This window comes from Nomia melanderi, chromosome 11 (assembly GCF_051020985.1).
Source record: "Nomia melanderi isolate GNS246 chromosome 11, iyNomMela1, whole genome shotgun sequence".
NCBI lineage: Eukaryota > Metazoa > Arthropoda > Insecta > Hymenoptera > Halictidae > Nomia > Nomia melanderi.
In genome coordinates, this window is record NC_135009.1 from 16,656,885 (window position 1) to 16,684,657 (window position 27,773).

General features: G+C 52.4%; 3 protein-coding genes across 9 annotated transcripts in view; 1 reads left to right on the forward strand and 2 right to left on the reverse strand.

Annotated features, from left to right (window-relative positions):
- LOC116434873 (beta-1,4-N-acetylgalactosaminyltransferase bre-4) overlaps positions 1-12,710 on the forward strand; it is a 54,927-nt gene extending 42,217 nt beyond the window's left edge. For all 4 annotated transcript variants that reach the window (XM_031993707.2, XM_031993706.2, XM_031993704.2 and 1 more), the window contains exons 3-7: positions 3,391-3,662; positions 4,365-4,601; positions 8,893-9,076; positions 9,141-9,359; positions 10,040-12,710. In XM_031993707.2, the coding sequence (XP_031849567.1) occupies positions 3,391-3,662; positions 4,365-4,601; positions 8,893-9,076; positions 9,141-9,359; positions 10,040-10,178 (1,051 nt within the window). In that variant the 3' untranslated portion in view covers positions 10,179-12,710. The remainder of the gene's footprint in view (positions 1-3,390; positions 3,663-4,364; positions 4,602-8,892; positions 9,077-9,140; positions 9,360-10,039) is intronic.
- A 53-nt stretch (positions 12,711-12,763) lies between these two features.
- LOC116434872 (sperm flagellar protein 2-like) lies at positions 12,764-19,436 on the reverse strand. Its single transcript, XM_076371894.1, is given in 7 exon segments — positions 12,764-13,024; positions 13,099-13,209; positions 13,268-14,279; positions 14,421-15,962; positions 15,964-16,324; positions 16,380-18,109; positions 18,312-19,436. Coding segments are annotated over 7 exon segments (5,337 nt in total). The 5' UTR covers positions 18,644-19,436; the 3' UTR covers positions 12,764-12,775.
- Positions 19,437-19,549: 113 nt separating this feature from the next.
- The window catches only part of bsk (mitogen-activated protein kinase dJNK), a 56,295-nt gene continuing 48,071 nt past the window's right edge, over positions 19,550-27,773 (reverse strand). For all 4 annotated transcript variants that reach the window (XM_076371887.1, XM_076371884.1, XM_076371885.1 and 1 more), the window contains one exon: positions 19,550-27,664. In XM_076371887.1, coding sequence (XP_076228002.1) covers positions 27,512-27,664 — 153 coding nt within the window. In that variant the 3' untranslated portion in view covers positions 19,550-27,511. The remainder of the gene's footprint in view (positions 27,665-27,773) is intronic.

Genomic DNA, 27,773 nt, shown 5'->3' on the forward strand with positions numbered 1-27,773 from the left:
GATTATCCTCGCGACTCGTTGCGAGATGCGCGAAGTAGATGACACTGCCGAAGACTCGATGGAATCGATGTCTACCGAATTTCATTCTTAACCCTTTGCACTCGAACGTTTTTTACTAGAAATATGCAACACTTTCTGATAGGATACAGACGATCTTTGAAACTAATTAATGAGAAAACATATATGAATTAAGGAGGAAAGTTCTTTTATTTCAGTATTCGCGTATTGATGCGTTATACAAAGCTTAATATTACATATGAGACTTTATAATTTTGTATCAAATCAAGTGGCGACTGAGAGTCACCTCTCGAGTGCAAAGGGTTAAAGAATCATCTCCAGCCATCGTCATCGCGTCGAATCCCGCAGTCGCCGACGCGCGGTGTTACCGTTATTCGCGATCGGGCGTCGTCGGATCGTTGCAGGGGAGATTGTTCCCATATTTCTCCTCGCAGCGTACCGGAATGTTAATTCCGTTGCGTATTACCTCGATCCCCGCGTCCCGTCGAGCACGCGAGCGCGCGCGCGCCTCTTCTGTTCGCCGAGCGAGCGTTCCCAACCGCGAAATTCCGGCGTTCGCTTCGAAACGATCGATCGCTGGGCTCGCGGAAGTCCCGGAGGGGCTCCCACGGCTGTAAATCATCGTTAAGGGAAACGTCCGCGTCTTTGTTCGCATAAATCTGTCAACCGGCCCGGCGATAACGCGCGTCCGCGTTTCAAAGCGCCGCGGAATCGATCGAACGCCGCCAACTGCGCGCTTGTTGCGAATGCCACCGTCGACGATTCCCTTCTTCCCTCTGTCGATCTTCCCGGAAAATACGTGGAAAGTTTCTTTACATTGAGACAGTAAACACGTCTGGCTCGGTGTAACTGATCGGCACGTGACGAACTACATTAACCTTTCAACGCCGGGATTTCCCAGCAATTATGCGGCGAGCTTCAGCGCGAAACTGTATATGACATTGATACTGTGACAATTAAAAGTGTTGTTAGGGAATGTCGTGCGCGGAAAACAAATGGCGGCGTTAACGTTATATCGAGCAGTTAAATTGACTTTGAAATTCCTCTATAACTTCGAGATTGATTGATTTCAAACTCGGTTTGTCTATTGCTACATCAATTTCTTCAATAGTTCCTCCGAGAAACGTCTATCTTTCTGATAACCGCAAAACGGGGAAATCAATGGGTGATTTGGACCGTCTGTTTCAGTGTGAAACACAGTTATAGGCAGAGCGAGCCAATCCAGCGTATCGTTTAAAGACACGATACCGAGAGCTATAGCGGCGTACAGAAGCTGAAAGGTTAACTTCTTTCATAAATATTGGAGATCGAGATCCGCTTTTCTTTTCAATTGACCGTAATCCTATCCAGCCGAATCCGTAGATGGCTTTGCCAATTCCATTTCCATTAGAGGCGAAAGGGAAACCTTTGCGACGCAAACGAGACGAAAGCGAGAAGCTTCGAGAAGTTTCCCAAACTGAATTCCCAGCGATCTCCAGCCGACGGAGAGACCCGCGATCCGGAGACGGGGACCGTTCCGTCTCGGGTCGACGTCGCTGCTCCCGTACTTTGTTCCGGAACTTGGAAAGAACACGGCAGAAATCGCGGAAAAGTTCGTTTTACGGGCACGTCCCTTCGTAAACTTCCCGCAACACCCCTCGTAACGGTGTAACGTGTCTCGTTAGGGGATTTCAGCTCGACTCGGTTATCCCGTTGATCGTTCTCCTAAAGCCGACGTTCCGTGCGCGACGTTCCTCGAAAAGCAAACGGAAGTCCCGGGAAACAGGAAATATTTAACCGTCCCTTAACCCTCTATGGCCGGATTTTTGTTCACGATTATAACAAAATCTACGCAGTACAAAATTAATAAATATCCACATATGAATACGAATTAACAATGTATTCAATAGTTTCAGTAATTTCATCGAACGAATATGTTTCGTAACTTTCAAGTTACAATGACGTTTCACGCGATATTTATTTATTTATTTACAATATTTATTTCAGCTTAACCCCTTGACCTACGATTTCTCAACTATCTATGTTTGCTCTAAGCTATAATAATTCGTAATAGAAGAGTACTATTCAATTTGTATTCACAAAAATTAACACTAGAACTACCGAGCATTTAATACGATTAATATGCAATTCCCATAAAAATTGTAACAATAGATTACTTTCAGTTTCTTCGAGCATTCATTATAGTACTCAAATGAAACTACTTGTTTTCAAAATCGTTTCGAATATTCAATGCTTCGAACATATCAATAATCGCTGAACAAACAAATCGAAACCAGTCATTTTGACTGGCACGTAGTTCCAGTGTTAACGAGATCAACGCTGATTCGTTTCGCTTCGTAGCCGACGTACTCCCGATACGATCGAACGTCGAGCGTCGCGCGGCCGCGATCGATTCGAAAATGTCGGTTTCCATAATGGAACAATGAATCAGTTTCGCTTCAACCGAGACAAGTAGACGCGTCTGTTCGGTACAACGGACCGGCACGCAACGAACTACCTTAACTTCTTTCATAAATATCGCGATGGAGATTGAGGTCCGTTTTTCTTTTTAACCTTTCGCGGACGGACGTCGATACTCCGGGGAGGTGGAACGTTCGTATTTGGAACGGAAAGTCGCGAGCGAATGATGCACTCGCCTCGACGGCAAGAGATCAGTAGTTTCCTCCTTTTAATTATTCAAGCAAACTAGTATAATTAGCTTCGTCACGGTGTTTATTCCCAAGAATCTTCCGCGAAGGATTAACACGTTGACGCCCACTTCGAAACCGGTAATCACGAGGAAAAAATTCCTTTCTTCTCTTAATCAGTTGATCCTTGAGGAGTTCGATCGAGATATACTCTCAGAATAAAATTACTATATTTATAATACTAAGAATATAGCACGACCATTGCCGTCATTCACTAGCATTGAACAGCATCGTAGAGATCGAGATCCATTTTCCTTTAAATCGATTTTAATTCTATCCAGTCCGCATAGATCCTATCACAACCAATTCCATTTCTAATAGAAAACCTCCCTCATCCTCGACTCGAGCGGATCGCCGTCGAATCGACGATCGATCGATCAATCCTCGAACAAACCCATTTCCCGCGAAATCGAGATGCCCGAAACGATCGAAAGCAGGAGCGCTCCGGCGATAAACGGCTTAATTGCGATTTAATTAGGCCGCGCATCGTTCCGCTATAGATTTAAAGAGCGGAGCGTTCGCACGTCGCTCGCCGCGGAAGGTTCGCGCTAAAACGAGCGCGGCTGAGAATAAATCCCGAGTGTTCGGGCCGTCTAAAGATACCGAGACCGAGAGGCGTTCGATTCCCGATTCCGCGGGGAGGCTCGGTCGCGATTCACCTCTGACTTCTCTGGTCCGTTCGCAGGTACGCCGACCGTACCTACAGGCACCACCCGCGCGGCCTGATCATATACGGGCCGGTGACGGTATCGAGCTTGCTCGCGAGCAACAATGTCACCGAGACGACGATGCACTGGGCCGGCAACAGGAGCCACCCGGATTTCTCCAAGTCGGACGCCGCTTTCCCCACCCGGAACGCGTACCCGGTGCCCAGCTCGCTGGAATTCGGCTCGACGACGCCGAACTCGACGAACGGCACCGCGCTGCGACGGTGCCCGCTCATTCCTCCGAATCTCGGTAAGTTCTGCCATCCGTAAGATAATACTGAGACATATACACGCTAAACAAGCGATGCTTGTTCATTCCTCCGAATCTCGGTAAGTTCTGCCATCCGTAAGATAATATTGAGACACATACACGCTAAACAAGCGGCAATATCTGCTTGTTCCTCCGAATCTCAATAAGTTTTGCCATCCGTAAGATAATATTGAGACACATACACGTTAAACAAGCGATGCTTGCTTGTTCCTCCGAATTTGGGTAAGTTCCATCTGCTGTGAGGTAATCTTGAGACATTCATGCAAGTTAACACTAGAACTACCGAGCATTTAATACGATTAACCCTTTGCACTCGGAAGTTTTTCAGTAGAAATATTTGAACATTTTCTGATGAGATAAAATCGATATTTCGTGGAACTAAGTCGACGAGAAATCACGCGTGCATTGAGGAACAAAGCTATTTTGTTCGAATATTTCTCAGAATGATGCATTATAGGAGATATAATATTAAATATCAGATTTTATAGTTTTACTGTAAATCGAGTGGTGAGAGTCACCTCTCGAGTGCAAAGGGTTAAAGAGAGTTCTCCAGCAGATTCCATTCTGTTTTATGCAAAATCCTGTTTTAACATCCATCTCCGATTGGAATGGAAGCTCGCTCGCAACTTGCTCGCAACTTGCTCGCAACTTGTTCCGTCACTCGTTATCATTCGTTCGCAGTTGGACCTCTGTCTGTCGGCAAGTCTCCCCCGGAACTGTCGGTGATGGAGAAGGAGTTCAGCGACGTGAAGCCCGGGGGTAGAGGGTGCCCGACGGACTGCGTCGCCAGGCACCGCGTCGCCATCGTCATACCGTTCCGAGACCGACCGCAACACCTCCAAGCGTTGCTGTACAATCTCCATCCGATGTTGCTCCGTCAGCAGATCGACTATCAGATATTCGTGGTCGAGCAGAAAGGTGGGCAAGCTATTTCATACTTCCCCGAGCGCGAGTCCCTGTGAATGTTCGCGAACCGAGCGGAACAGAAGTTCCCTCTTTGTATCGAGATTGTTCGCTAAAGTTTCCCGAATACTTTCCCGATTGTTCGCCGACGCCGCCGGTGAAATTCGTCGGAACACCCTCGGATCGGCGAGGCATCGATCGGATTCTCGGATGTGCCGTTCTTCGTCGGTTGCATAAGCGGCTGACGAGTCGACGTTGATTTCGCGCGTGCTCGAAAGGCTGTTACGTGAGTGCTGGCCACTGACGATGTGTTTTCATTTGTCTGAACGGGTAACGGCGAGGAACGCGGATAGTTCGAAGTCGGAGCGTAATGAGAAGAAGCGACGCACGCGTTAAATAAACGTGTAATAGAGCAAATATCAGTTTCATTGATTTCGATCTTACTTTCTCGAACGTAGTGGATTATTGACCCTTTGCACTCGAGAACTGACCGAACAAAATGATCAAATTTAGAATTCACTGTCAAATTTTATATAATGTATCGACACGTGGAACATCGAAATAAACTAGTTCTGTCACTTAATTTCTGCAAGGTATTTCTTTATGTTAGTTGTGAAATATATGATTGATATTTTATCAGAAAATAATGAATATTTCTTGAGAAAAATACGAGACTCTCATTTGATTAGACGCAGTGAAACAATCAAATCTGATATTTAATGAACTTTATGCCTTGGTACGTTACACTGGAATAAAATAGCTTCCTTAATATACTTGCAATTTCCCTGCAATTACTTTCAAGGAATATCATCTCTTCGAAAACTGTCAAACATTTCCAGCGAGAAACTTCCGAGCGCAGAGGGTTAAAGAAACGAACCCTTCAACTACTTCGATGTACATCGTGTCCAGACTCGACTCATTCGCAATCTCAACGGTCCACTTCAACGAACTAAGATCGAAATGAATGAAACTGATTCCTTTTGCATATTTATATCCCACATCGCTTTGAAGTCTCCAACCCTCGACGCTCGAAGCGCGTCGTCCCCGCTTCTCGTTACACCGATTCCCGGCTTCGTCGGACCGTCTCCCGCCCCTCGGCGCACTCCACCTCGAAGGGGACGCGAGGAGATATCATCTGCGGACAGTAAGTCGACCGGCTAATCGCGGGGACGGATAAGAAGCGTCCCCGGCCGCGCCGCAATGCGGTATCGGCGGCGTGCGTTGGATGCACCGGTGCGGCGGGACATCGCGACACCCCCTGGGAGGATTCGATTGGCGGCGGGGAGCAATCGCGGACGCGCGACACACCGGCACGCTAACCTTAACGCGGCTCTAATTGCTGGAAACTGGTCCCGGGCACGATTCCGCCCCACTGCCTCCCTTTGTAATTTAGATCTTACTCTCTTATTCGTTTCCCCGCCCTCTTCGGCTCCCTCTCGGCTATTCCCGTTCGCGGCACCCCGTTCCTGCCTCGGGCTACTCCAGATTACGATACAAAGCCTCCGAATAGTTTGCTTTACGTAATTGCCGCCATCTTGAATATTTATCGAGCAGCCCCGGGCCCCGATGCTTCTTCTCAACCAGTAACTGTGGAATTTAGTTGGAAAAACCGCTCTCGCAATAAAATAAAATGGAGCGTGTACTCGTCGAACGCTGGACGAATGCGCGTAGAGTATATAGAAATGAAAGATCTAACTATACAGAGTATATAGAAATGAAAGAAAAACTAATGAAAGGTCAAAGCGAAACAAAGAATTACATGTTTACGTGAAAAAATCAGGAATTCATCGCTGAAAGAATTCGTATCACGTCAAACACAGTTGACTGGTTAACGGAGGTAACGTCGATGTAACGTTTCGATTCTGACGATTCTCAGGTATATTATCGAAGACATTTCCAACAACTCCCCTTACACGTTGTCACCGTCAGGCTCTAGTTTCCAAGATAATCGCGAAAGATCTATGTTACCACGCTGAATTCTGTATTCGAAGTTGCTCTACGAATTCCTGCAAAATTGCTTGGAAGAATTGCAATCTAATAATGATCTCGGATGCCTAACGTCGAATTAAAATGCTCGATAGCGTAGATAACTATGGAACTGCGCAACGCGAGCATTGCGATAGCGAATAACAATTTCCTCGTTATGTTCGCCGCGAAAGAATAGGCGATACATAAAACTCGGAAGGTTTCCGTGGCTGTCGACGCGTTAGAGTAACGCGGAACGTTACTGCGAATGCGACCGCATCGTCCGACGGTGAGAATTCGCCCGGCGCGAATCACGATCGTGGATGCGATGCAATTAGCCGCAGCTGTCGTGGGACTCGCCGCGATACCGTTAATATCGTTCGGATGCGTTGCTCGCCGGGAACATCGGGGAACGTTACTCGAAGTCGTCGTTACCGTAACTCGACGTCGGGAAAGTATCCCCGCGGTCGTCGGTTCCTCGTTAACGGGAAGTTGCGACACCCGCGGCACCCATCTGCGCCGCGTCGATTATCGAGATCGTTCGAGGCGACTCGCGGAGATGCGCCGTTCTCCTTGTTCCCGAGTTAGGGTTCGGAATGGTTATGGTTAACGTGTTAGCGTAACGGTCATTGCGTCAATTATAATTTATATTAACCCTTCGTGCACGAATGTCATCTTGGGGAGATAACGATCGTATTTGGAATACTAAGCTGCAAACGAATGATTCAGCTAATTTACTAGCAAGAATTCAGTATCTCCATTGTTTAAGCGTTCGATGTATAATTCAGCTCCATACGCCGCGAGTTTCGCATTCTTTAAAGAGCCTTCGCGAACGGAGCTGTTTAATCGCGTCTGACTTCAATAATGGACTTTATTAACTCCAGATTCACGGACGTTTCTTCTACACTTTATTCTATTGTTCCTAAAGATCTGCATCTATATAAATCGTGAAAATTGTAGCCTCACAGTATTACGATTCGCCGGATTGGACGAATGAATATCGACCGAAACTCCTGTTTAAAGAATTCAGTATGCAAATTTGCTTCCGTAAGTCTAGCGTTGTGAGGAATCCTCGACAAGCATTCTGTTCATAAAATTGTCAATGGATTCAATCGCGGTAGACCGTAGCAGAGATAAACTTGCTAATCGGTGTGGCCGGCCCTTCGAAATTCAATTCACCGACGATCCTCGCAGCGGGAGGACGTTTATCGCGCGCCGCTCGATCCTCGGTGTAATTCGGGGGAAGCTGGCCAGGAAAGGGGGGAGAAGACGAGCAGCAAGAAAAGAGGCTATTTGTCGCGCGACGGCCCCGTCGGGCCCTCGACTTCGTCATCCTCTTATCCTCGACACAGCCTACAACCGTTACCGCTTCGGCGGGAGGAGGACGCGCGCGTTTTTGCCACTTCCTCCGAGTCATCGGATCGGACGGTATCCGTTGACGCGGCTGACTCATCGAGATACGACTTCCAGTCGCGCTAACGACGCTATAAACGTCTTCTGGAATTCGAAGGGACGCTCATCGGTTTCGCGGGAGCCGGCTGTCGGGCGGACGCGTCGAGGCGCGAAGTTCACGGGAGCAAAGATAATCGATCGGAGACGCGCCGCCTTTGGAGCGGGCTTCTCTTTACCTGCTTTCCACTTTTCCCTTTCGACGGGATCTCATGCGTTACGCGTTGTTCCTCGATCGACCTAGATGCGTGGAGTCGGCGGCGACCTCCGACCCGTCTGCAGGCCACGCTCGTGCAACCTCTTGCCCTGGAAAGTCATTCAAGATTCGGTGAAGTCTCGAACAATGCTTTTCGCCTACTTAACGCAGATAGGTACGCGATAGTCTGGTAATATAATTAGTTTGAAATAAGTAATCCAGTTTAAAGGAACTGTTTAATATCAAGTCCAGTTTCAACGGTGGGCTTCGTTAAACTGAACTGTCGTCGGCAACGCGCGCTCGATTTATAAAATTGATCGATTCAACGCGGTAGACCGTCGCTTACATACCGTTGCTGAGAAGCTGGCACTCGTGACATAATAGGGCGGAGACAGTCGCGAGAACTGCAATTGCAAGACTGCAATCTCTCGCGCGAGAGTGCGTGCATCGGCCAATCGCATACTAGAACCCGACATTCGTGAGAGAAAGGGGTGCGTCTTCGAATCTGACCACTCAGACGAGAGTGCCAGGTTCGCAGCAACGACGGTACGCGTAACGCGACGAGACTCGATGTGTAAGGCGTCGTTAGCAATTTCCCAAAGAAAAACGTTTCGACGTGGCACGTGTTTGCTGCGCAAGAGGTGAAACCTAGCTCTCTTTCCTTTTACAACCGAAATCGTTACGCGCCTCTTTCAGGTAGCGAAGCCTTCAACCGCGCGATGCTGATGAACGTGGGCTACGTGGAGGCTTTGAAGGAGCGGACTTTCGACTGCTTCATTTTTCACGACGTCGACCTACTTCCGGAGGACGATAGGAATCTGTACACCTGTCCGGAGCAGCCGAGGCACATGTCCGTGGCGGTCGACAAGTTCAAATACAGGTACAGTACCGCGCCTCGAAATGGAGCAGCTGTGTACGTAACGTTCCGCGATCGTTCCGCGCAGGCTGCCGTACGCCGATCTGTTCGGCGGCGTGTCGGCGATGTCCCGCGAACACTTTCGCCTGGTGAACGGGTTCAGCAACGTGTTCTGGGGCTGGGGCGGCGAGGACGACGACATGGCGAACCGGATAAAAGCCCGCGGCCTCCACATCTCCCGGTACCCGGCGAACGTCGCGCGCTACAAGATGCTCACGCACAAGAAGGAGAAGGCGAACCCCAAGAGGTGAGACGTTCATGATGGTAATTAACACGTTCAGCGCCATGTCGGTCGCCGATGACGCTCCTGGATCGCTTCGAGAGAATCGTAACGCGCAATGGGAGTGTTTAATGACGTAGCTCAGCTGATAATACGATGCAAGGACTGTAACGCTAGATAATTAGTAGTTTTTCCTGCTCTTTGCTAAAGAGTAACTACGGAGAAACGGTCGAGACTTCCATGGCGCTTAACGTGACTTATCGACGAAAAAAATAGAATACAACGCGGTGGGCGTCTTTATTTTACCGTGTAACAACTGCACAATGGTCGATTTATATTTCGACGCAAGGAACGGTGATCAATCTGTTATACGTTAAACAAGGCGTCGTCACTCGGCTGACGTAATACGCAATGTTCTTCCCGCAACGATAAGAAACGACGAGTTTTAACCCTTAGCGCTCCAGGTTGTTTTGTAATCTATCAGCAACTGCTAATTTTTATAGTATCCCCAGCGAAAGTGAGAAATGCTATAACATTTCTTCGATCATTTCCTTCTTAGTATAAAATTCGGATGTGTGGAAGATCGAATAACTTTAGGGTAGTTTCTTTAAGATTCATTGAAACATGTAATATCAGAACTGGTGCGATATCGGAGCCTACAGAGTTCAAAGGGTTAATACAGACTAAACGAACGAAACGCGTTTCAGGTACGAGTACCTGAAGACGGGCAAGAAGAGATTCGCCACGGACGGACTGAGCAACCTGCAGTACGAGCTGGTCGACGAGCAGAAGCCGAAGCTGTACACGTGGCTCCTGGTGAAGCTGACGCCTCCGCAGCCTAGCTGATGGCTCTCGTGGATCGGGTAGCGGACGAGGCACGGAGAAATCGATGCTCCCACGACACGGTCCGCTTTCGGATCCAAAGGATAACGCGCGTTCGACGGGACTCGCATCGTTCGGCCCGTCGAAACGATCTTCCCTCTCGTTTTTCTTTGTTAATCGAAACCGTCGCGCCCCGACTGGACGGTGCACACCGACGGGGAACACGGACGTTGGAATATCCCGCTCGACGCGTCGGCGGGTCGTTTCTCTCGCGGCGGGACGCGCAGCACCCGACGACCTCTCCGTCGACCCGTTGGTCGGCCGAGGACGAGGGAAACGTTGTTACGTGATATATTTTTATTCCTCGTATTTTTTTATCGAACGATAGATTAGTGAGAGAGGGAGCGAGCGAGCGAGCGAGCTAGCGAGAGAGAGAGAGAGAGAGAGAGGATGAATGTTCTTGCGGGTGTGCACGGCTGAGAGAGCGTGAATAGAATTTAGCGTACGAGCTAACGTGCCAAAGGAGAATGCGCGCGCGTACTCGCGTGTCCGAGATGTAACGAAAATGGGCGCGGGACGAGCGCGTCGAGCGGACAGAGAGGAGCTCGGACATCCTTCCTGGAATCCGACCGTTTGAACGGTGTACACACGGTTCGCGCGTGTTCGACGGTTCAGACGCGAACAGTGCGCGGACTCTTCCGGGTGTCGTTCACCCCCTATTCAGAACATTTTTGTACCCGACGAGCCAGCGGTTTCCCCCGAGTTTCGTAGAAACGTGCTCAAAGACGGTCGATGTTTCCGGCACCGCTGCGCCGCGGGCGGAGAGGAGGACGATTTCCATAGGTTAGGATAAATCGGCGGACCTTTGCGTCGGCGTTTTCGAGTCGAACGGAAGGGTGCATATTTTTTTAAGATTCTTAGAAGTTTTCTCCGTCGACGGCCGACAACGGCGGCCAGCATCGGCGTCGCGAGACGGGTTTATCGTCCGTGTAGTTATCGTTTGTCGAACGGCGATCATCCCGCGATAGCTTAGGCGGGTGTATAGAATGGGAAAACGGTACTTAAGCGTATAACGCGATTCCGTTGATCGTCGAGACTCCGCGTATACTCGGGTAACCTCGTCGTTTCTATTTTATACGTATTTCCTCGGGAACCGTGCGCGTTTCTCGTTGATCGTTACTCGTTACTCGTTTACACGTTACACACACACACACGCGACACGTACACATGCACACACAGAGACACAGACAGACACGTGGTACGACGGCGGGCCGATGCGCTGCAGGTATCGGGGAAACCGATTTCCGAGCGCGAACGTTCACCGCGAAGTCGCAGCTCGAAGCTGGCGACTGTCCGAACACGTACACGCAAACATATCACGCGTATCGTAAAAATCTGCGAGCGTTCGATCGTTTGGATTGAATTACTTAAATCGTTAAGGGTGAGAGGTACGGGCTGTGAAAATGACGCGCCTTCCTTACACCGGCGCAACCGCGCGGCGCGGAGGGTGGCGGGCGTGGGGTTGAAGGGCGGGGTCGAGCGCGAGCACAATAAGGTTAGACCAATTTCCTATGCACGCCGAAACGCGCGACTCAGCCGGATTCGAATCTTTGGGAACAGCCGATCGATCCCCGGCGTCGAAGCGGCGAGAGCAGCTCCGTCGACGCGATTCGCGCGTGCCGTTGGACGTCGACCGCCCGGATGCTCTCGAATCCTCGAGCGTCGCGCGTCCTCCGATTGGCTCTCGTCGCGACGACCGGATGTTCGGCGACCGCTGCTTTCCGGAGGAGCGGCAGGTGGTGGGAACGACGCGAACCAGCGCGGTTCGGAGCGGTTTCAGTTTACTTTGCGGATACTCTACGCTGTACTTGTTCAGACGCGTAGCGAGATCGTTTCGCGACGCCTGCCACGCGCCTAAACGAACCATTGTCGAATAATGGCCGATGGTATCGGTGACACGCTCGAGAGACATTCGAGGGGGCAATCGGAAAGCATCGTTTCGTTCTCGGTTTGCTACGTTTCTCGAAAGTTGCCGCGACGCGGCGTCGCGCAACCGGTGGAAAGGTAGCGAAACGACAGTTAGTTTTGTTCAATGAAATCTTGTTTATTTTCTCGTTTGATCGCCGCGCCCGCCCCGATCGGCCGGCGCGGCGCGATTCGGTTCTCGTGTTTCCGGGCGACACGCATTCTCGCTCGTTTGAACCTGTACGCGTCACTGTAAATAGAATTCTCGTCGAGGAAGACGTCGAGGAAGACGTCGAGGCGCAGCTCGACTCGCGAGCGGAGCAGGGAGAGCAGCGAGAGTGGACCGTTTGTTCGGCGCGAACGCCCTCCAACGGGGAAACAACGAAATTCCACCGACTTCGCGTTTCCGCGCCGGAACAGCGAAACAGAGAATCACCGGCCTGTTAAAACGATCCGGTCTAAGGACACTCGCAACGCGACAAGCAGGAAGCGAAACTTAGCGAAGACGTCTTCTCAGCTACGCCGGAAGATTACAATTTTTCACAAGCTACACTCGTGATGTATCGAAACAATAAATCTTGTTAACGCTTATCCCTCGGAACTCCTGCAACTCCTGTAACTTCCACCCTTAAACGCAACAGGACGGAACGGTCGCTCTATCTGGACAGTATAATCTCCCGAACGATACTCCCCATGTTCCTCGCGGTGAACTTGCTCGTGGAGTTCAAAAGTTCCTTCACGAATCGGTGATTCAGCAAGCGATGGGCCAGGACAGCGTCCTGGTCGTCGAGGTCGTCGTCCCTCAGTTCCCTGTACGCGGAAAGCAAAGAATCCCGAAGGTTCGCCGACGGACCGAAGACTTCCGGGCTCGGAACCTGCGACGGCAAGGTGGCGGACAGTACCGTCTGAAAAAGGATATCGATTCGAGCGACGTCCAAGGTAGGTACCTCGAAATTGCGTCGAAGGAAGTAACCCTTACGAGGCAGACGTCGAAGGGCACCCAATACTCGACCGATTCCTCGTCGGACCTCTGAAACTTGTACTCGCTCTCGCCGAACGTGGAGCAGTCGGTCGTCGAGGGGTCGTCCATCTGTAACGAACGAAACGAAGAGGCGCGGCTGTCGTGCGCGTAGCTAGGAGAACCATACCTCTCGAATCGATCTGGGCAGAGATTCGCGCGACTCGTCGGTACCCGTGCGACGCGTTCGCTGGTGCACGTCATCGACGTATCGCTCGCCCTGTTCCACGCTAACGCAGATTCTGGTGCCGATCGCGAGCGCGAGCGCCTTCGCGAGGCCTTCGCGCGGGTCCTCGGCCTTGCAGAAGGCCAACAGCAGAGCGGTGTAGTTGACCTTGCGCCGGTCGATCATGTACATCCGGCAGAGCAACTCCTTGATCAGCGCCAGGCGCAGCGTCTCCTCGCCGAGGACGCAGTCGCCGGAGTTCTTGGGCCGCTGATTCGAGTTCCGCAGCGTCTGGTCGATCGAAATCCCGTCGCGGTCGAACCGGTACAGCTCCTCCTCGTACAGCTCCTCGGGACTCCGCTGGAAGTCGTCGCGCAGCAGCTGCGCCGCGTCTCGCAGCGGCTCGACGCACTCCAGGAACCAGACGGACGTCCGGAGGAACTGGTCGACGGTGACGACTTCCGTCAGGTCCGGGTCCTGGATGCGAAACCGATCCCTCGCGATCAGGATGTCCCGGTGGCTCGGCATCGGCAGGTCCGTCGCGTAAATCACGAACTCCCGCCAGTCGACCTGACTCGCGGGTCCGAACAGCTCGCGAACGAGAGCGAACACGTCCGAGGATCGCAGCTGGTACCAGCAGCACGGGAGCACCATCGACTCGCCCTCCTCCGTGCCGTGGCTGATCAGATCCTGCAGAATGTGCACGAACGCGCGCTCCGGAATCACTCCGTGCGGAGACACGCGCCGGAACGTCTCCATCAGCCGGAAGAGCTGAGCCACGCGGAACCGCGAGCCCGTCTCGACCTCCTTCGTCACCGCTGGTTCCTCCTCCGAGACTCGCTTCACGAACACGTTCGACCGAACTACGAACCGGTCGCCGTCGAGGAGCATCTCCTTCTCCAAGTACTTCGCGTCCTCGATCGCGAAGCAGAACACGTTCACCATTTCGTTGACGCTCTTCATCTCGCGCCAGTACCTGCGCGTTTTCATCGCGAGATGAACCGGTCGTGAACACCGCGGTTGACCCTTTGACTACGGCAGACTTCGAGACGCACACCGAGAACGGCGAAGGTTTTCAGTATCAAGCGCCAGCAGTGGTCAAAGGGTTAACATTCACCTGTTCAAGATGTTGTCATAGATCCGATGGAAGGCGGTTTGCATCGTTTCCAGCAAGAACGCGAAATCGCCTCGCGCCGCGGCCTCTACCGACTCCAGTCTCCAGCGAACCCGACCGATCTCGTAGGCGAGCGCGTACCGGCGTTCCAGCGCGAGGTCCTGCTCGCGGCTGGAACCGATCGGCGAGACGCTCTTGCCTGCGACGCTCGCTGCGTGTTCCTCTTCCCGCCTCTGAACCGTCGCGGCGATATCGTCGACGAGGTTCCTCGCGAAGCGAACGTTCTTCGCGATCAGCTCGACGACGTCGATCTCGCCCGCGTCCTCGGGCGTTCTGCTCCTGTCCGTCAACAGATCTTCGACCTGCTGGCGGAGGAGGGCTCGGTCGAGCGCAGGAGGAACCTGCGCGGGAATCGCGACGGACGTTCTCGTCGACTGGGACTTGACCTCGGCTCGCTTCTCCTTTCGACCAGGTTTCCCGGCCGCAGTCGAGTCCGCGTCGACGTCGCTCGGCGTCCGATTCAGGATCACCTTAGGGACCCGCGCGTCCGACAGTCTGCCGGTCATCGCCGCGTAATAATCCAGGATCAGGTTGACCGTGTCGACGCACCGGTCCAGCTCCGCCTGAGCCACGCCGACGTAGACGTTGAAGAGGACCGTCGACTCGTAGACGGTCCACTCGTCGCCGATGAACCGCCTGCGCTCCTCCTCGGCCTCCTGCCTGCGCTTGTCGCAGAGGTCCCACAGGGTGCCCTGGAAGTCGGCCAGCCGACGGTGCAGCTCGCACTTGACGTCCTGGTCGTGCCGCGCGTCGTCGTCGATCTCGTTGAAGGCCAGGTGGAACTCGTTCAACAGGTCCTGCTTGTTGTCCGGCCTGGCGATGTACTCTACCGCGTTCTTCGCGAGGAACTCCGTGTACGGCACGACGCCCGACGCGTGCACGCTCTTCAGGAACAGCAGTTCCTTCAGGCTCTCCACGTACGCCTCCTCGACGCTATCCCAGAGGTTCGCCAGGAGTTTGGCCAAAGGAGACGGCAGGGGCAGGTCGATCCACTCCCAGTCCTCCTCGCCCGGTTTCGGAGGTTCTGCTTCAAACTCGTAGTCCTGCGCTTCCTCCGGTACAATTTCTTCCTCTTCCGGATCCGCGACTTCCTGGTCCTGCTCGGCGACCTCCGGCGACTCGGGCAACATGCGTCTGATCACCGGCGCCTTCGAGCCGGTGCTGCGAGCTCTGCCGCGCTCGTGGCTCCTCGGCGAGTCCCCGAACAACTCGACGGAGGACTTCCTCTGCGAGGACTCGCCGATCACGAGTCTCGCCAGTCTCTTCAGCGCGGTCTCGTTCAGGTCGTTGTAGTAGAGGAAGTAACCGATCTTCCTGGACGCGTAGAACTTATCCACGGAGGGGGAGTCTCGAGTCAGCTCCTCGCTCGAGCGATCCTGCATCTGAAAGTCGGCAGGCTTCCGCGCCACTCGGACGAACAGGCTGGCGAACGTGGGCGTCGGGATATCCTGGATGCGTCTGATCGGACACGGCACGAGTCTCGACTGTCTAAAGAGGAAGAACGTCAACGCAGGAATCTATCTGCATCGTCGGATCGGCTCGGATTAGCTTGGATTGCCTGTACGAGTCGACCGGTCGCCTCTGATCCTCGTAGACGATCCTCGGCGGGATCGACTGCACGTCCTCCACCGTGACGTCCTCGAAATCCAGCACTTCGGGGTCCGGCGGTATCTTGGAGCCAGTCAGTGCGGTCTCCAGCAGGGACATCTGCTCGTAGGTGTTCGGGTAGTCGATCAGCACCCAGCCGCTGGCGCCGCGCAGGTCCTTCAGGTACTCCACGAGGATTTTCGTCGCCAGCTCGTTCGTGATCGGCTGGCCCAGCGCGAGGAACTCGTAAGCCCATTTGCCTGAACACGCGAATCAGAAGACGATCCAATCCCCAAGACGGTCGAGCGGACCTACCGATGCACGCGGAATCGGTGAGCACCGGGTCCAGGTCCTCGTGCGGGATGTTCCTGGGAGTCTGCGTCTGCTTCTCCAAGGTGGTGGCTTCCTCCTCGCGGTGCCTGGACCCCGTAGACCAGCTCCGTCGTCGCGCGTGACTCTCCGCGGACTTGACCGACACGCTGCGCCGCTGCTGTGGGCAGGACATCCGGCGCTTGCCGCTCTCGAGCTCCTTCACGAACTCGGCGGTCGCGGAGAGCACCCTGGCGTCGATGTACTCCACGTCCAGCATCTCATTCTTGTACCGCTCGAGGCAGTAGTTGATCGCGTCCTCCATCCGCACCAGCCGGATCCCGCTGTTGCCGAGCATCCGGCGGAGCGACTCGTGAGCCGCAGGGTTCGCCAGCCCGAGGACGATCGCGACGCCGTCGAACTTGACCGGCGGAGTCGGCGCGTCGCTGTCGACGGGGTGGACGTAGTTCAGGAGACGATGCACCAGGCGGCCCAGCACCACGCGACCGAGACGCGTCGTTGTCGATTCCTCTGGGAGAATCTGGTCCCAGGGCGATCTCGCGCGGAGATAGTCCTCGAGGAGGGCTTCTCGCAGCAGCTCGATCTGCTGGAGCTTCACGCTGGACGCTTCCTCGACGGTCGTCTGGTCGATCCGCTCCTCCTCGCGCGACTGGGCGTCCAGAACGGCCTCGCCTCTCACGAACTTGTTGACCCACTCGCGGAGTATCCTCTGCGGCACGATCCCGGTGTTCAGCTGCTTGTAGTCCTCGATCTTGAGAGCCAGGTTCACTATCTCCTGCACCGTGTCGCGGCAGAGGTCCCTGTGCCGCTCCTCCAGCCTGCGCACCTTCTCCTCGGCCAGCCTGCGGCGCAGCTCGCACATCCTCTCGCACTCCAGCTCCTCGTCCAGCTGCTCCTTCGCCGCCTGGTCCTTCCTCCGCTCGATGCTCGCGAGGTGCTCCACCTCGTTCGCCTTCTCCGTCATGTCCTCGAGGATCCTCTGGTTCTCGAGCATCCGGCTCCTCTGCTCGCGCACCTCGCACAGCTTCGTCATCATCTGCTTCTCGTACCTGGACTGGTCGAGCGTCCGTCGCGCGATCGCCTCGTCGAGCCGGTCCTCCTGGTCGGCCGCGATGCGCTCCCAGAGCTGGTGCATCAACGCCTTCTGCATCTTCGTCTTCAGCGCGGAGACGGTCGCCGCACGCTTGCCGCGACATTTCAACCACTCCACGTAGGTCCTCGCCATCTCCGGGTCCTCCGCGACCGAAACGAACTCGTTTCCCGAATGTTCCTCGCGCTGGTCCTCCGTCTTTCTCGACTTCGACGCGGTCCTGCGAGCGAACCGGTCCGCGTCCGCGCTCTCTTGCATCCTCCTGCGGTCCTCGGACTTCGATCTCTGCGACGACGCGTCCACCGGAAGAGTCGAGAGGACAGGAGGGGAAAGAAAGATCGCGAATACCTCGGAAACGATGTGCTCGATGGGCCGAACGACGGGGTACGGTTCCCAAGCGGGCACTTCCAGCATCTGTCTCTCTCGTTTCAGCTTCCGGAGGATCGCCGGGAACTTGGAACGGTGCCAGCCGACGACGGTCGTCTTCCCCTGGAGCAGCTTCTTCGAGCGAGGATGCTCCGGCGGCTCGTACGCCGGAGGATCCTCGCTGACCGTGCTCACGTCGAATTTTCGCGACGCCGGCACGAACCTTTCCCTCTCCTTTTGCAGCGTGATGAAGTGCAACCTGTTACGTCGCGATAAAAGCACGCATCTTTCGTATAATTACTTAAGAACTCAATCCTTTGATTTGTTCTCTAACGCATCTTAATCTCTACTCTCGTCTCTTATCAACGAGAACAGAACAATTTAACAGTAAATCAACCTGAGAGTATCCGCAAATCTTATAAAAATGATCGAAATTCAACGCGAGAAAGTAATGCGAACACCTGTCCCTAGTCTCCAAGCACAGGTACACCTTGTAGAAGAGGCGCAGCGACGCGGTGCCGTTCCCGCAGGAGATCTCCTCGACACTCTCTTGGTCGCACTCGATCCCCAAGAACCGCAGCCAGAACCTCAGGTGTTTCAGGTTCACCCTGCACAGCGCCGGGTCGTGGGTCGCCATTATGGTGTGCAACTGGTCGCGGCTTATTATGTCGTAACTGTGCAGGATCTGCGCCAGCAGTCGGCCGTCTTTCGTGTAGTGCCCGAACACTTTGGGCCCGAGGTCGATCACGATGCCCAGCCTGGCTCGGATCCAACTTTGCAAGATGTCGCCCATCGCGGACCCCCTGCTGCGCAGGGGTTCGCCGACGTCCCCAGCTTCCTCCAGGTTTCGAAATCCGATTAAAGGAAAATGCCGGGTCTCGTCGTCGAGACCCTTCGGAAACTTCGCGTGAAGTTGTCGACCTGTCGATTCGGAATGGACGTTCGAGAGCACGAATGTTCGCGTCGTTTGGAGAACCGAAGCGACTAGCGGAGAGAAGCGTGTACCGTTTACTGTCAGTAGGCTGTATCTTTCTAATTATGATTGGAATTGACAATTCGACAAAGTTCGAGAACGAGATGGGCGATCTAGCGAGGATCGAGGACAAAGTGCCGCGTTAAATAAACATGCAATAGAGGAAATATCAATTTCGTCAATCTTGATCTTACTTTCTCGAACGTAGTACTAGTGGACTGTCGAGATTGCTGATTCGGAATAAGCCCAAACAAGATGTAGACTAGTTTGGATCGGTTCCGACATTTTGAGATTGGATTTTCATAGTTGAAGCACTAAATAGCAAATGATTCAGTTACTCAAACAGGAAAGAGTTTGATACGCAGTTCCCTTTATTTTCATTATGTAAGCAACACGTAATTTAGCTTCATCTGCTAGAGGTTTTGTTACTTCACAGAATCTCCTGGTTAGTATTATTAATTACACTAAATCGATGAAACTAATTCGATTTGCATCGTGTTTAGACTCGTTTTATTCACAGGAACCTCAACAACCCCTACGTTCGAAGAACAAAGATCGAAATGCAGGTCTCTTACATTGCCTCATTGCCCTTCAGCTCATAGAGCAAGTGAAAGGATACCTATAAACGGTACTCGTTCCCTTCCCGCTCGGATTCGTCGGGAACGCGTGAGAGGTGGTCGTCGCAGGGCCTATCTACGGGTGCAGGGGGTACGGAGAAAGAAAATGGTGGTTTCTCAGTTCTGTTTTATTCACTTTTAACCAACAGCAACGCTCGAGCATCGGTTCGAGTCGGCTCGGCTCGGTTCTGTCGATAAACAACGACAGGGACGATCGTTTATGGGCAGAACGTCGAAGAAGCGCCGGTGACGAGAATCCTTTCGAGCAGGTTTTCTGGCCGAAGGTTTCGATTCGTTCGGTCGCGTCGCGGCGTTTTCCATTGTAGCCGTTAACGGTGATCGCTGCGACGAAAGCAGGAGCCTCGCACGGCGAACGAAGGGGGATCGACGGATTCCGTCGCGAGATTCCGTCGCGAGATTCCGTCACGAGATTCCGTGCACTCGACAGACCCGTGGTGTGTGTGTTTCGTTCGTACTAGCTATATGAATCGCGAAACGCGATTCGAAAGAATCGCCTTCAGAAGACTTAGGAACCCCTTGTCAGTGTCTAGATCTAATTGTTAAGATTCGTGCTACGCGCCCACGGCCGGCTCGCGCGCGTTGGACCGCGGCGGACGATACAACGCTTCGGTTCGCTCGTACAAATACACTCGCTCACCCTTTTTCGCTCCCTCCTCTCTCCACCTCGCATTCGCTGCCCGCGGAATATCTCGCGTCGCGTTGCGACACTATCAACGATTGTAGCTCTGCTGATAATCAGAATGATAATAGCGGTAATGGTAATAATGGTAATAATAGTAATAATGACAACCGAGGGGTACGCACAGAATAGCAGACGCTGAAAATAGTGCTGTTATTCAACGACAATGAAAAATAATGGTAACAGTTAATGATGGCAATAATAAAAATCACCGTTCCTCATTGCCAACGTGATCTTCGTCGTATCTGATGTATTTATAATATTTATACCGTGGTGTGGATCATACCGCTACATCGTATCGTCGTGATAATATAATTACATTATTCGTTCGTATTTCATCCACGCAACATAATCGTTCGTTAGCGTCGTCGACGTCGTCGTTGTCATGATAATCGTCGTAGTCGTCGTCGTCGTCGTTAATTGTCGCAGTAGCAAGAAAGAAAATGAGAATCACGCGAGACGCCATTTGCTCTCGGTGTTTGGTGTAACCGTTACGACGATCGATAATCTCGTTATTGTTGTTTTCTTGAATTATATGTACAGAAGAGGTATATACTCGATAATATTAATGCATTAATATTTATAATAATTTACGTGTACGCTCCGCGTGATCACTCTGGCCGTGATTTTCCCGTATCCGGTCTCCTCCTCGCTCCGAATCGTTCTTTTTCTTCCGCTCGACGCGACACGACGCGACACACGACACGACACGACTCGGCACGACTCGGCACGACTCGGCTCGACTCGGCTCGAGTCCTCGCTCCGCGCTGACAATCGATAATTAGTCCGCGATCGATCCGTCTCGATCGGTTGCACTCTCGGATCCGCGCGTCGTCCGCGTTCGCTCGCGGGAGAGATCGACGACGAGAAAAGGATCGGGCCCCTGTAACATACAAAACGAATCCGTTGAACTCTCCCGCGCGACTCGAATGCTCGCCGACGCTTCCCGGCCGAACCGAACACCTTCGGGGAACGTTTTATTGCTGCGATCGGTCGATCACGACTCCGAGAGTTTCTCGCGGAGCACCGGGAACGCGGGAAACGTAGGGGACGGGCGGGGGAACCACGAAAAGAAGGTATACAGAGAGAGAGACGCGCAACACAGGACACGGAATGGGAAAGCATCGGCGATCGTCGAGCATCGTCGTCCAACGCCTTGTCCTCGGCGGGAAGCGAAAAGGTTTCGCGGTCCGAGCGAAAGCTGTCTCTTCACGCTCGTCTGACGTCGCGCCGCATCGGGCATCTCTAGGACTACCAATATCTATCTAATACGAAGGAACGGGCTCGATAAATCTACCTAGAAATCTATACTCTAACGTTTTCTCATCTACGTCTACTATGCGTCGTGCGGCTTGTGTAACCGGAGTATGTCTTCTCTCTGTCCTCGGCTCCTCGAATCGTGTCTCTGTGTTTTTTACGTGTGCGCGTGTCTCTCGCGTATGTTTCTTTTTTTTTTTCTGTTTCTCTCGTGTTGTTTGTGTATGCGCGTACGTACCGTGTGTCCGTCGGCATCGATCGGTTCTCGCCCAGACTGTTTTTTTGTTTTTTTGTTCGTTCGGTCGATCGTTTTCTACGTCTCTCGCACGCATCCTCCATCTTCCTTTCCACGTGTACTTGTTTACACACACACACTTCGAAGGTTGCGCGGCATTCCTCTCACTCAACGTTTCTCGGTCCTCTGTCTCGTTTCCTTTCTTCCTGTTCACTTCCACGCACACACACATACGCACACTTACTCTCTCTCTCTCTCACTCTCACTCTCTCGTTCTTTCTTCGTTCTCTCTCACTATCTAGTCACGCTGTCTCCTCTCCGCTGACCCCCGTGTTTAAAGACTAATTTAAACTAATAAGACGTCGCTACACGCATACTACTTCACCGCTAATATTTAGCAACATGGACATTATTATGATCTGCTTGTTTTTTCTTTTATTATTATTTCCTCCCCGTTTGCCCCGCCCCACCCCACCCCCTAAGTCGACCCCATTCCTCTCGATTTAAATCGATCAAAATATTTCCTTGTTTTCGTATATAGTATCACGTTTATCGTGCTAAAAAGAAAAACAGAACAAACGGATTATCGGTAAATCGTTAGTTGAATCGATTTCCCTAAATTTTACCGGCGGCTTCGAGCCATTTCGCTGGATCTCCCCCGCTGTCTCATTGGCTTGTCCGATTCTCTCTGTTCCTACGGCCTAAAATGATTTTTTTCTGTTTTCTTTTGCGCGGAGAGAGAACCGAGAAACGAAAACGAACCGGCGACCGCCATGCTCACCACTACGCGTTTGCGCCGCGCGGTCGGACGCGCGGCCCGACGCACGGATGTCCCCCCCTTGAAACGCGCAATACGGACGCACTCGAGGAGCGTCGATTCTCCGCGAGCAAAGCCGAAGGCTAACGACGAACCAATCGTCTGCTTCGAAGAGTCTCAAAGGCACGTCACTTAGAAGGTACCCGGTTATGTTATGCTTCGTTTTCCTTTTCACGACAGGCATGGACATGATTATTATTATTATTATTATTATTATTATTATTATTTAGTATTATCGTTATTATTATTATTAATATTATTATTGGTATTATCGTTATTATTATTAGTAGTATTATCATTATCGTTATTATTACTATTCTTTTATTATTTGTATCGTTATTAGTAATGTTAATGGTATCGTTAGCGATAGTATTATTTAATAGCTATTGTTATTATTCCTTATAATTATTATTATTAACGTTAATATTAAGATTAATATTAATATTATCAATAATTATCGTTATTATTATCGTTAGCGTTATCCTCCTTACGAATATTATTACAATTTTCCTTTGTCGGTTGTTATTTCGGTACGACCGTTCGTTCTGTTTGACCCGATGCCGATATTGCGCGTTCGAAAGGTTGCACAAGGTTGGCGGCTCGTTCAAATTCGGAAAGTTCGCGTACGACGGTCTACGTTATTTCCCTGGTAAAAATCGGCACGTATCGTGTACTCGCGCCTCTGTACCAATCGGTCTCGTTGCTACTCGTTTACGCGTCCACGATGGCGGGAGTCCGTCCGGCGCCCTCTTCGTCTCGTAAGAGTCGCCGTTTTTCCCGTCGAGGAAAGAGGGAGAGCGCGCGGTTCCCCCGGCAAAGTCGCGCGGCGCGTCGATTACTATCGTATATTCGTCACGTTAACGTTATATCTATTGCTATATTGCTGTGTTTATTATCGTCGATCGTTACCGCGTTATCAAGCAGCGTCATCCTCTAGGATTGTCGGCTCGGTCTACGATGAGAGAAGAAAAGTCGGCGGCGGCGGCGGCGGCGGCGCGTGCCGCGGAGCTTAACGGCGCCGTTACCCGTTTCTCGGTTCCCGTTCCCATCTACGGTACATGTCTATACGCGTTCACGCGACAAGCGTGTCGCTCGAGTTCTCCCTTCGAAGCGCGACAGCTCGAAAAATCTTTGGAAATCCCGAGACACCGCGGCGAATATCGCGACCGGCTTGGCGGATCCTGGTTCAGCCCTCGTCGGCCTTCGTCGGCTCGCCGTTGCGCGTAGAATAGGAGAGATATATATATATATATATATTATATATACGTCGACGCGGCGGACAAGGAAAAGCTCGCGGGCGCGTCGTCGAATGCGTCGAAATACTGTGCTTTGGCTCGAGGAGAGCTGGACGAAATTCCAAGGAATCACGGTTCACCGAGTAATCCTTTCGGTTGGCTTCGCCGCGCGAACCTCGCGAACGTCGCGAAGAAACAGCGCGGCGAAAGGAGGGACGTACTCGCATACGCGCGGAAGAGAAACGAGGCTCTGGACCCTCGCACGAGGAGGGGGATAGCTTCTCGCTATCAGGCGGCCGATAGTTTTGCGACAGAGGGCGAGACCAAGGCGACAAAGGCGAACGAGGGAAAGACAACAGGAGAAAGAGAACGACGTGAAACCTAAGCGTTTCCGGTCTTACGCGTCGATTCCCAAAGATTTCTCGCGCGTCGTCGTCGTTCGATTCCGATTCGACTCGACTGTGTTTATGCGTCGCTCGTATCCGATATTGTTACCGTGTGCGATACAATCACGCGATTAGCAGTATCACCGTTGCTTTATTACAATTAGTGTTACAAAAGCTTGATTATTTGGATCGGACTGTAGCAATATATTCACATAACTATCGTCGTGGAAAATAAAAGTTCAACGTTCACATTACACTTCTTTCACTGTCCCCTCGCGATCGTCGATAATTGGATTCGTAATAAATCGTAATAAATACAATAATTCGTACAATATAATGATAATAATAATAATAATAATAATAATAATAACAATAATAATAATAATAGAAATAAAATGTACATAATAATAATATTAGTAATAGTACTAATAATAGACGCAATAATAAAAGTAATAATAATAATAATTATTATTATAATAATTATAATTATAATTAGAATAATAATAATAATAATAATAATAATAATAATAAAATAGTAATCACCAATAGTGTCGCACTCGTCTTTACCCTCGTCGCTGCCGTCATCGTTATCGTTAGCGTTAGCATGGTCGTGGTCGTGGTTTAGTCGTGGTCGTCATTGTCAATTACTGTCGCCGTTGAAACGATCATATTTTCAGTCCCATTTGTCTAGCCGGCTACTGTACAGATATTGCCACAAACGTGTCGCTTTGGAATAACGCGCATTCCGCTAGTTCGAGCTTAACGCTGAGGTGTAACGTACGCCTTTGACCAGTTGTCCGACCGCTTATCGGCTAAAACCGCTCCAGGAACAAACGGAATCGTTCGCTCCTTCCATCTGACCCCGTGCAAAGGAGACTCCCAACGCATAGCGACGGGACCTCCATATCCATGGGATACCGTAAACGCGAGAGATCCGCTGATACCTATCGTCTCGTTCTCGAACGCGAGCATCGCGAACGGACGGTCCCCTTTGTCCCTGCATCTGTGCGGTCCCAGCCTGCGAGCCGTCGGTCGACGTTTCAGAGGCGCATCGCACGATCCTTCGGAAATATACAACGGTCGCGATACTTGTTCTAAACTTAAGATAAACATCGAAGAGCGGAGCGACGTCGAGCGAAAAACGGTCTCGCGAGAGCTGACTTCCAACGAGAGATCCTTGTTCGCGCGACGCAACGGAAACGAAGGACGTCGAGGCGAATCGGGTTCGCGCCTCCGCGCACGCACGCGGACGAGATCGTCGGGTGCCTCGGGTTCGCCGATTATTGTCGTTTGTTCGCCGACAGTGAAATTCAAAGGAAACCAATGGGGAGGAACAGAACGAAGCAAACAAACGGAACAACGTTTCGCGCGACCGCGCAAAGAGCGGCCGCTCGGAACAACTGGACAAGACGCGATCGACGAGCGCGTCCCGCGTCGTACGTCCTCCGAAGAAACGAACCGAATCGCTCGACTCCTCGCGCGTCCACTCAACGACTGACTCTCGCCCGCTCCCATCCGACGCGTTCGTCGGTGGAGCTGGCACACCCCTGCCTTATCGTCCTCGGTTCCCTTCCTCTCGCCTCTACTCGTCTCACGGCCTTTCTCCCCGAAACCCCCAAACCCCACCCCTTCCCAGGCCGTTCCTCGAATTTTCCCTCCGTGTACCACCCCCTGGAAATGGTTGCAATTTGGATTAGAACGCGGTACCATCTTACAAAGTTAGCGATACAAAATATCGGTGGCGTACGAGCGCGCGAAAACGATGAGACAAAAAGCACGCGCGTTTCAAGGGTTGCATTATAAAAATACACGATTGTACATCGTTCGACGAACATTGAACGCGCGATCACGACAAATCGAAATTCGGACGCGGGGCAACGGACATTGAAACGGGGACTGGCTCTCGGGCTCTTCTGTTCTCGCCACACCCTGTATGTCGGACGCTTTCGGGATATACGTAGAAAACTCGTCGCTCGATCGGCAAAGACGAAAAGCCCCAAGCGGGATCGCGCGTCGTGGTCGCGCGCCTCGTTCCTCTCTCGGGGGACCGAGGACGCGTTTCCGCTCGTCCGAGGTATAGAGTCGTCTCGAGACGCGATCGCAAACGAGCCTCGCCGAGGGGAGAAGGATCTCGCGCGCGGCGACCGGCCGCGATCTCGTCGCCGCCTATCGCCAGTTTTTTTTCGTTTTCTCTTAATCGCGGATTTGTTCCCGAATTCTAAGGACGATACGAAAAATAGATATTGCCGCGCAAGGACGCAAAAGACGCTTCGAGTTCGGCCCGGCGTTTTCGACGAGATCGCGAGCCGACCGCCGCGCGACGGACGCGTCGTAGGAATACGCGTCGCGGGGGAACGCGCGCCGAGGGGCGCGGGATCGGAGGCTTTCTCGATTCGATGGCAGTAATGCTTTTTCTCGCGCTTCCCGCTTCTCACCGAAACGGAAACGGTGATGGAGACGCGAACACGGGAACAGAGTAACGGAGTGACGGAGAAAGGGGAAGAGAAACAGAGAGAAAATGAGTGTCAGAGGGAAGAAGTAGAAGAGGTAGAAGAAGAGGAGGAAAAGAGAAAAGAAAACGGACGAAAGAAGCGTTGGCGTTCGCGTTCGCGCTCGCGCTCGCGTTTCGCGACACGGGCAGAATTCTCGAAATGAAAACAAGAGACGGAGGACCGCGGCGACGACGACGATGACGAGTACGCGTCGTCGGGCTCTCTAGCCTCGATCACGGAAAACGTTCGTCTCGCGTCGCGAACGGACGCGGGTAACGCGGGTTTCTCGTCATCGCGACGGAGAACGGGTCGGAAATAGGAGTAAGACCGAGGAAAAATCGACGACGAACGTCTCCGGTATCCTCGCGGCCGCCGCGTCGCCGTACGGCTGTATCGTCGTATCGCGTGTATGCTTTGGTTACGGGAAATATATCGTTATACATGTTTATCGTGTGTCTCGCAGCCGCGCGCTCGTGATGCCTGGTGTGTGTTCTCGCAAACGGCATATCGGAGTAACGCTCGTGATTCCTCCCGACGCCGATTTCATCCGATCTCCGGAAAAGCGACGGAGCAGCGGCCCCCTCGCTTCTTCCTCCCTCGCCCCGGCGTGACGGTGCTCTCGTGCATCATTCCCTCGGTGTTCCTCGGTCGCGCGCGCACCTCGCGCTCATACTCCGGCCTCGCGCGTCTCGCAAAAATTTCCCGCCTGGACCGTTTCCCTCTTGGCTTCGGAGAAGGAGGACGCGATTACAGCGTGTTACCGCATCTCTCCCCCTGAGGCGAAGAGTTTCTACTCGTCGTCACTCTTCCTCGGATTCCCGCGGTATATATATATATATTTATATATATGTGTGTGTGTGTGTGTATGTATATATACGATAGACATCGGACAGTCCGGGTGCGTCTTCGGAGAGACGGCCGACGCCTCGAAAGCTCGATCGGTCCGTGTCTACCGGGAGCCGCCGCTCTCCGGCCCCTGGGCTACCGTCGCGGGATTGTGACTCGTCTCGTATTCCATCACCTCCTGGTAGATCAGCTCCTTCCACTGTTCCACCGTGTGCTCCCTCTCGTCCACGCTGTGGTCGTACGGAGCTGGCGCGGGCTGCAACAGACGAACAGACGGACGCGGCGATCAGTCCCACGATCGATCGGCCGATCGGTTCGGCTCCGCTTTCGTCCTCGCACGAGCATCGAGCGAGCATCGAGCGAGC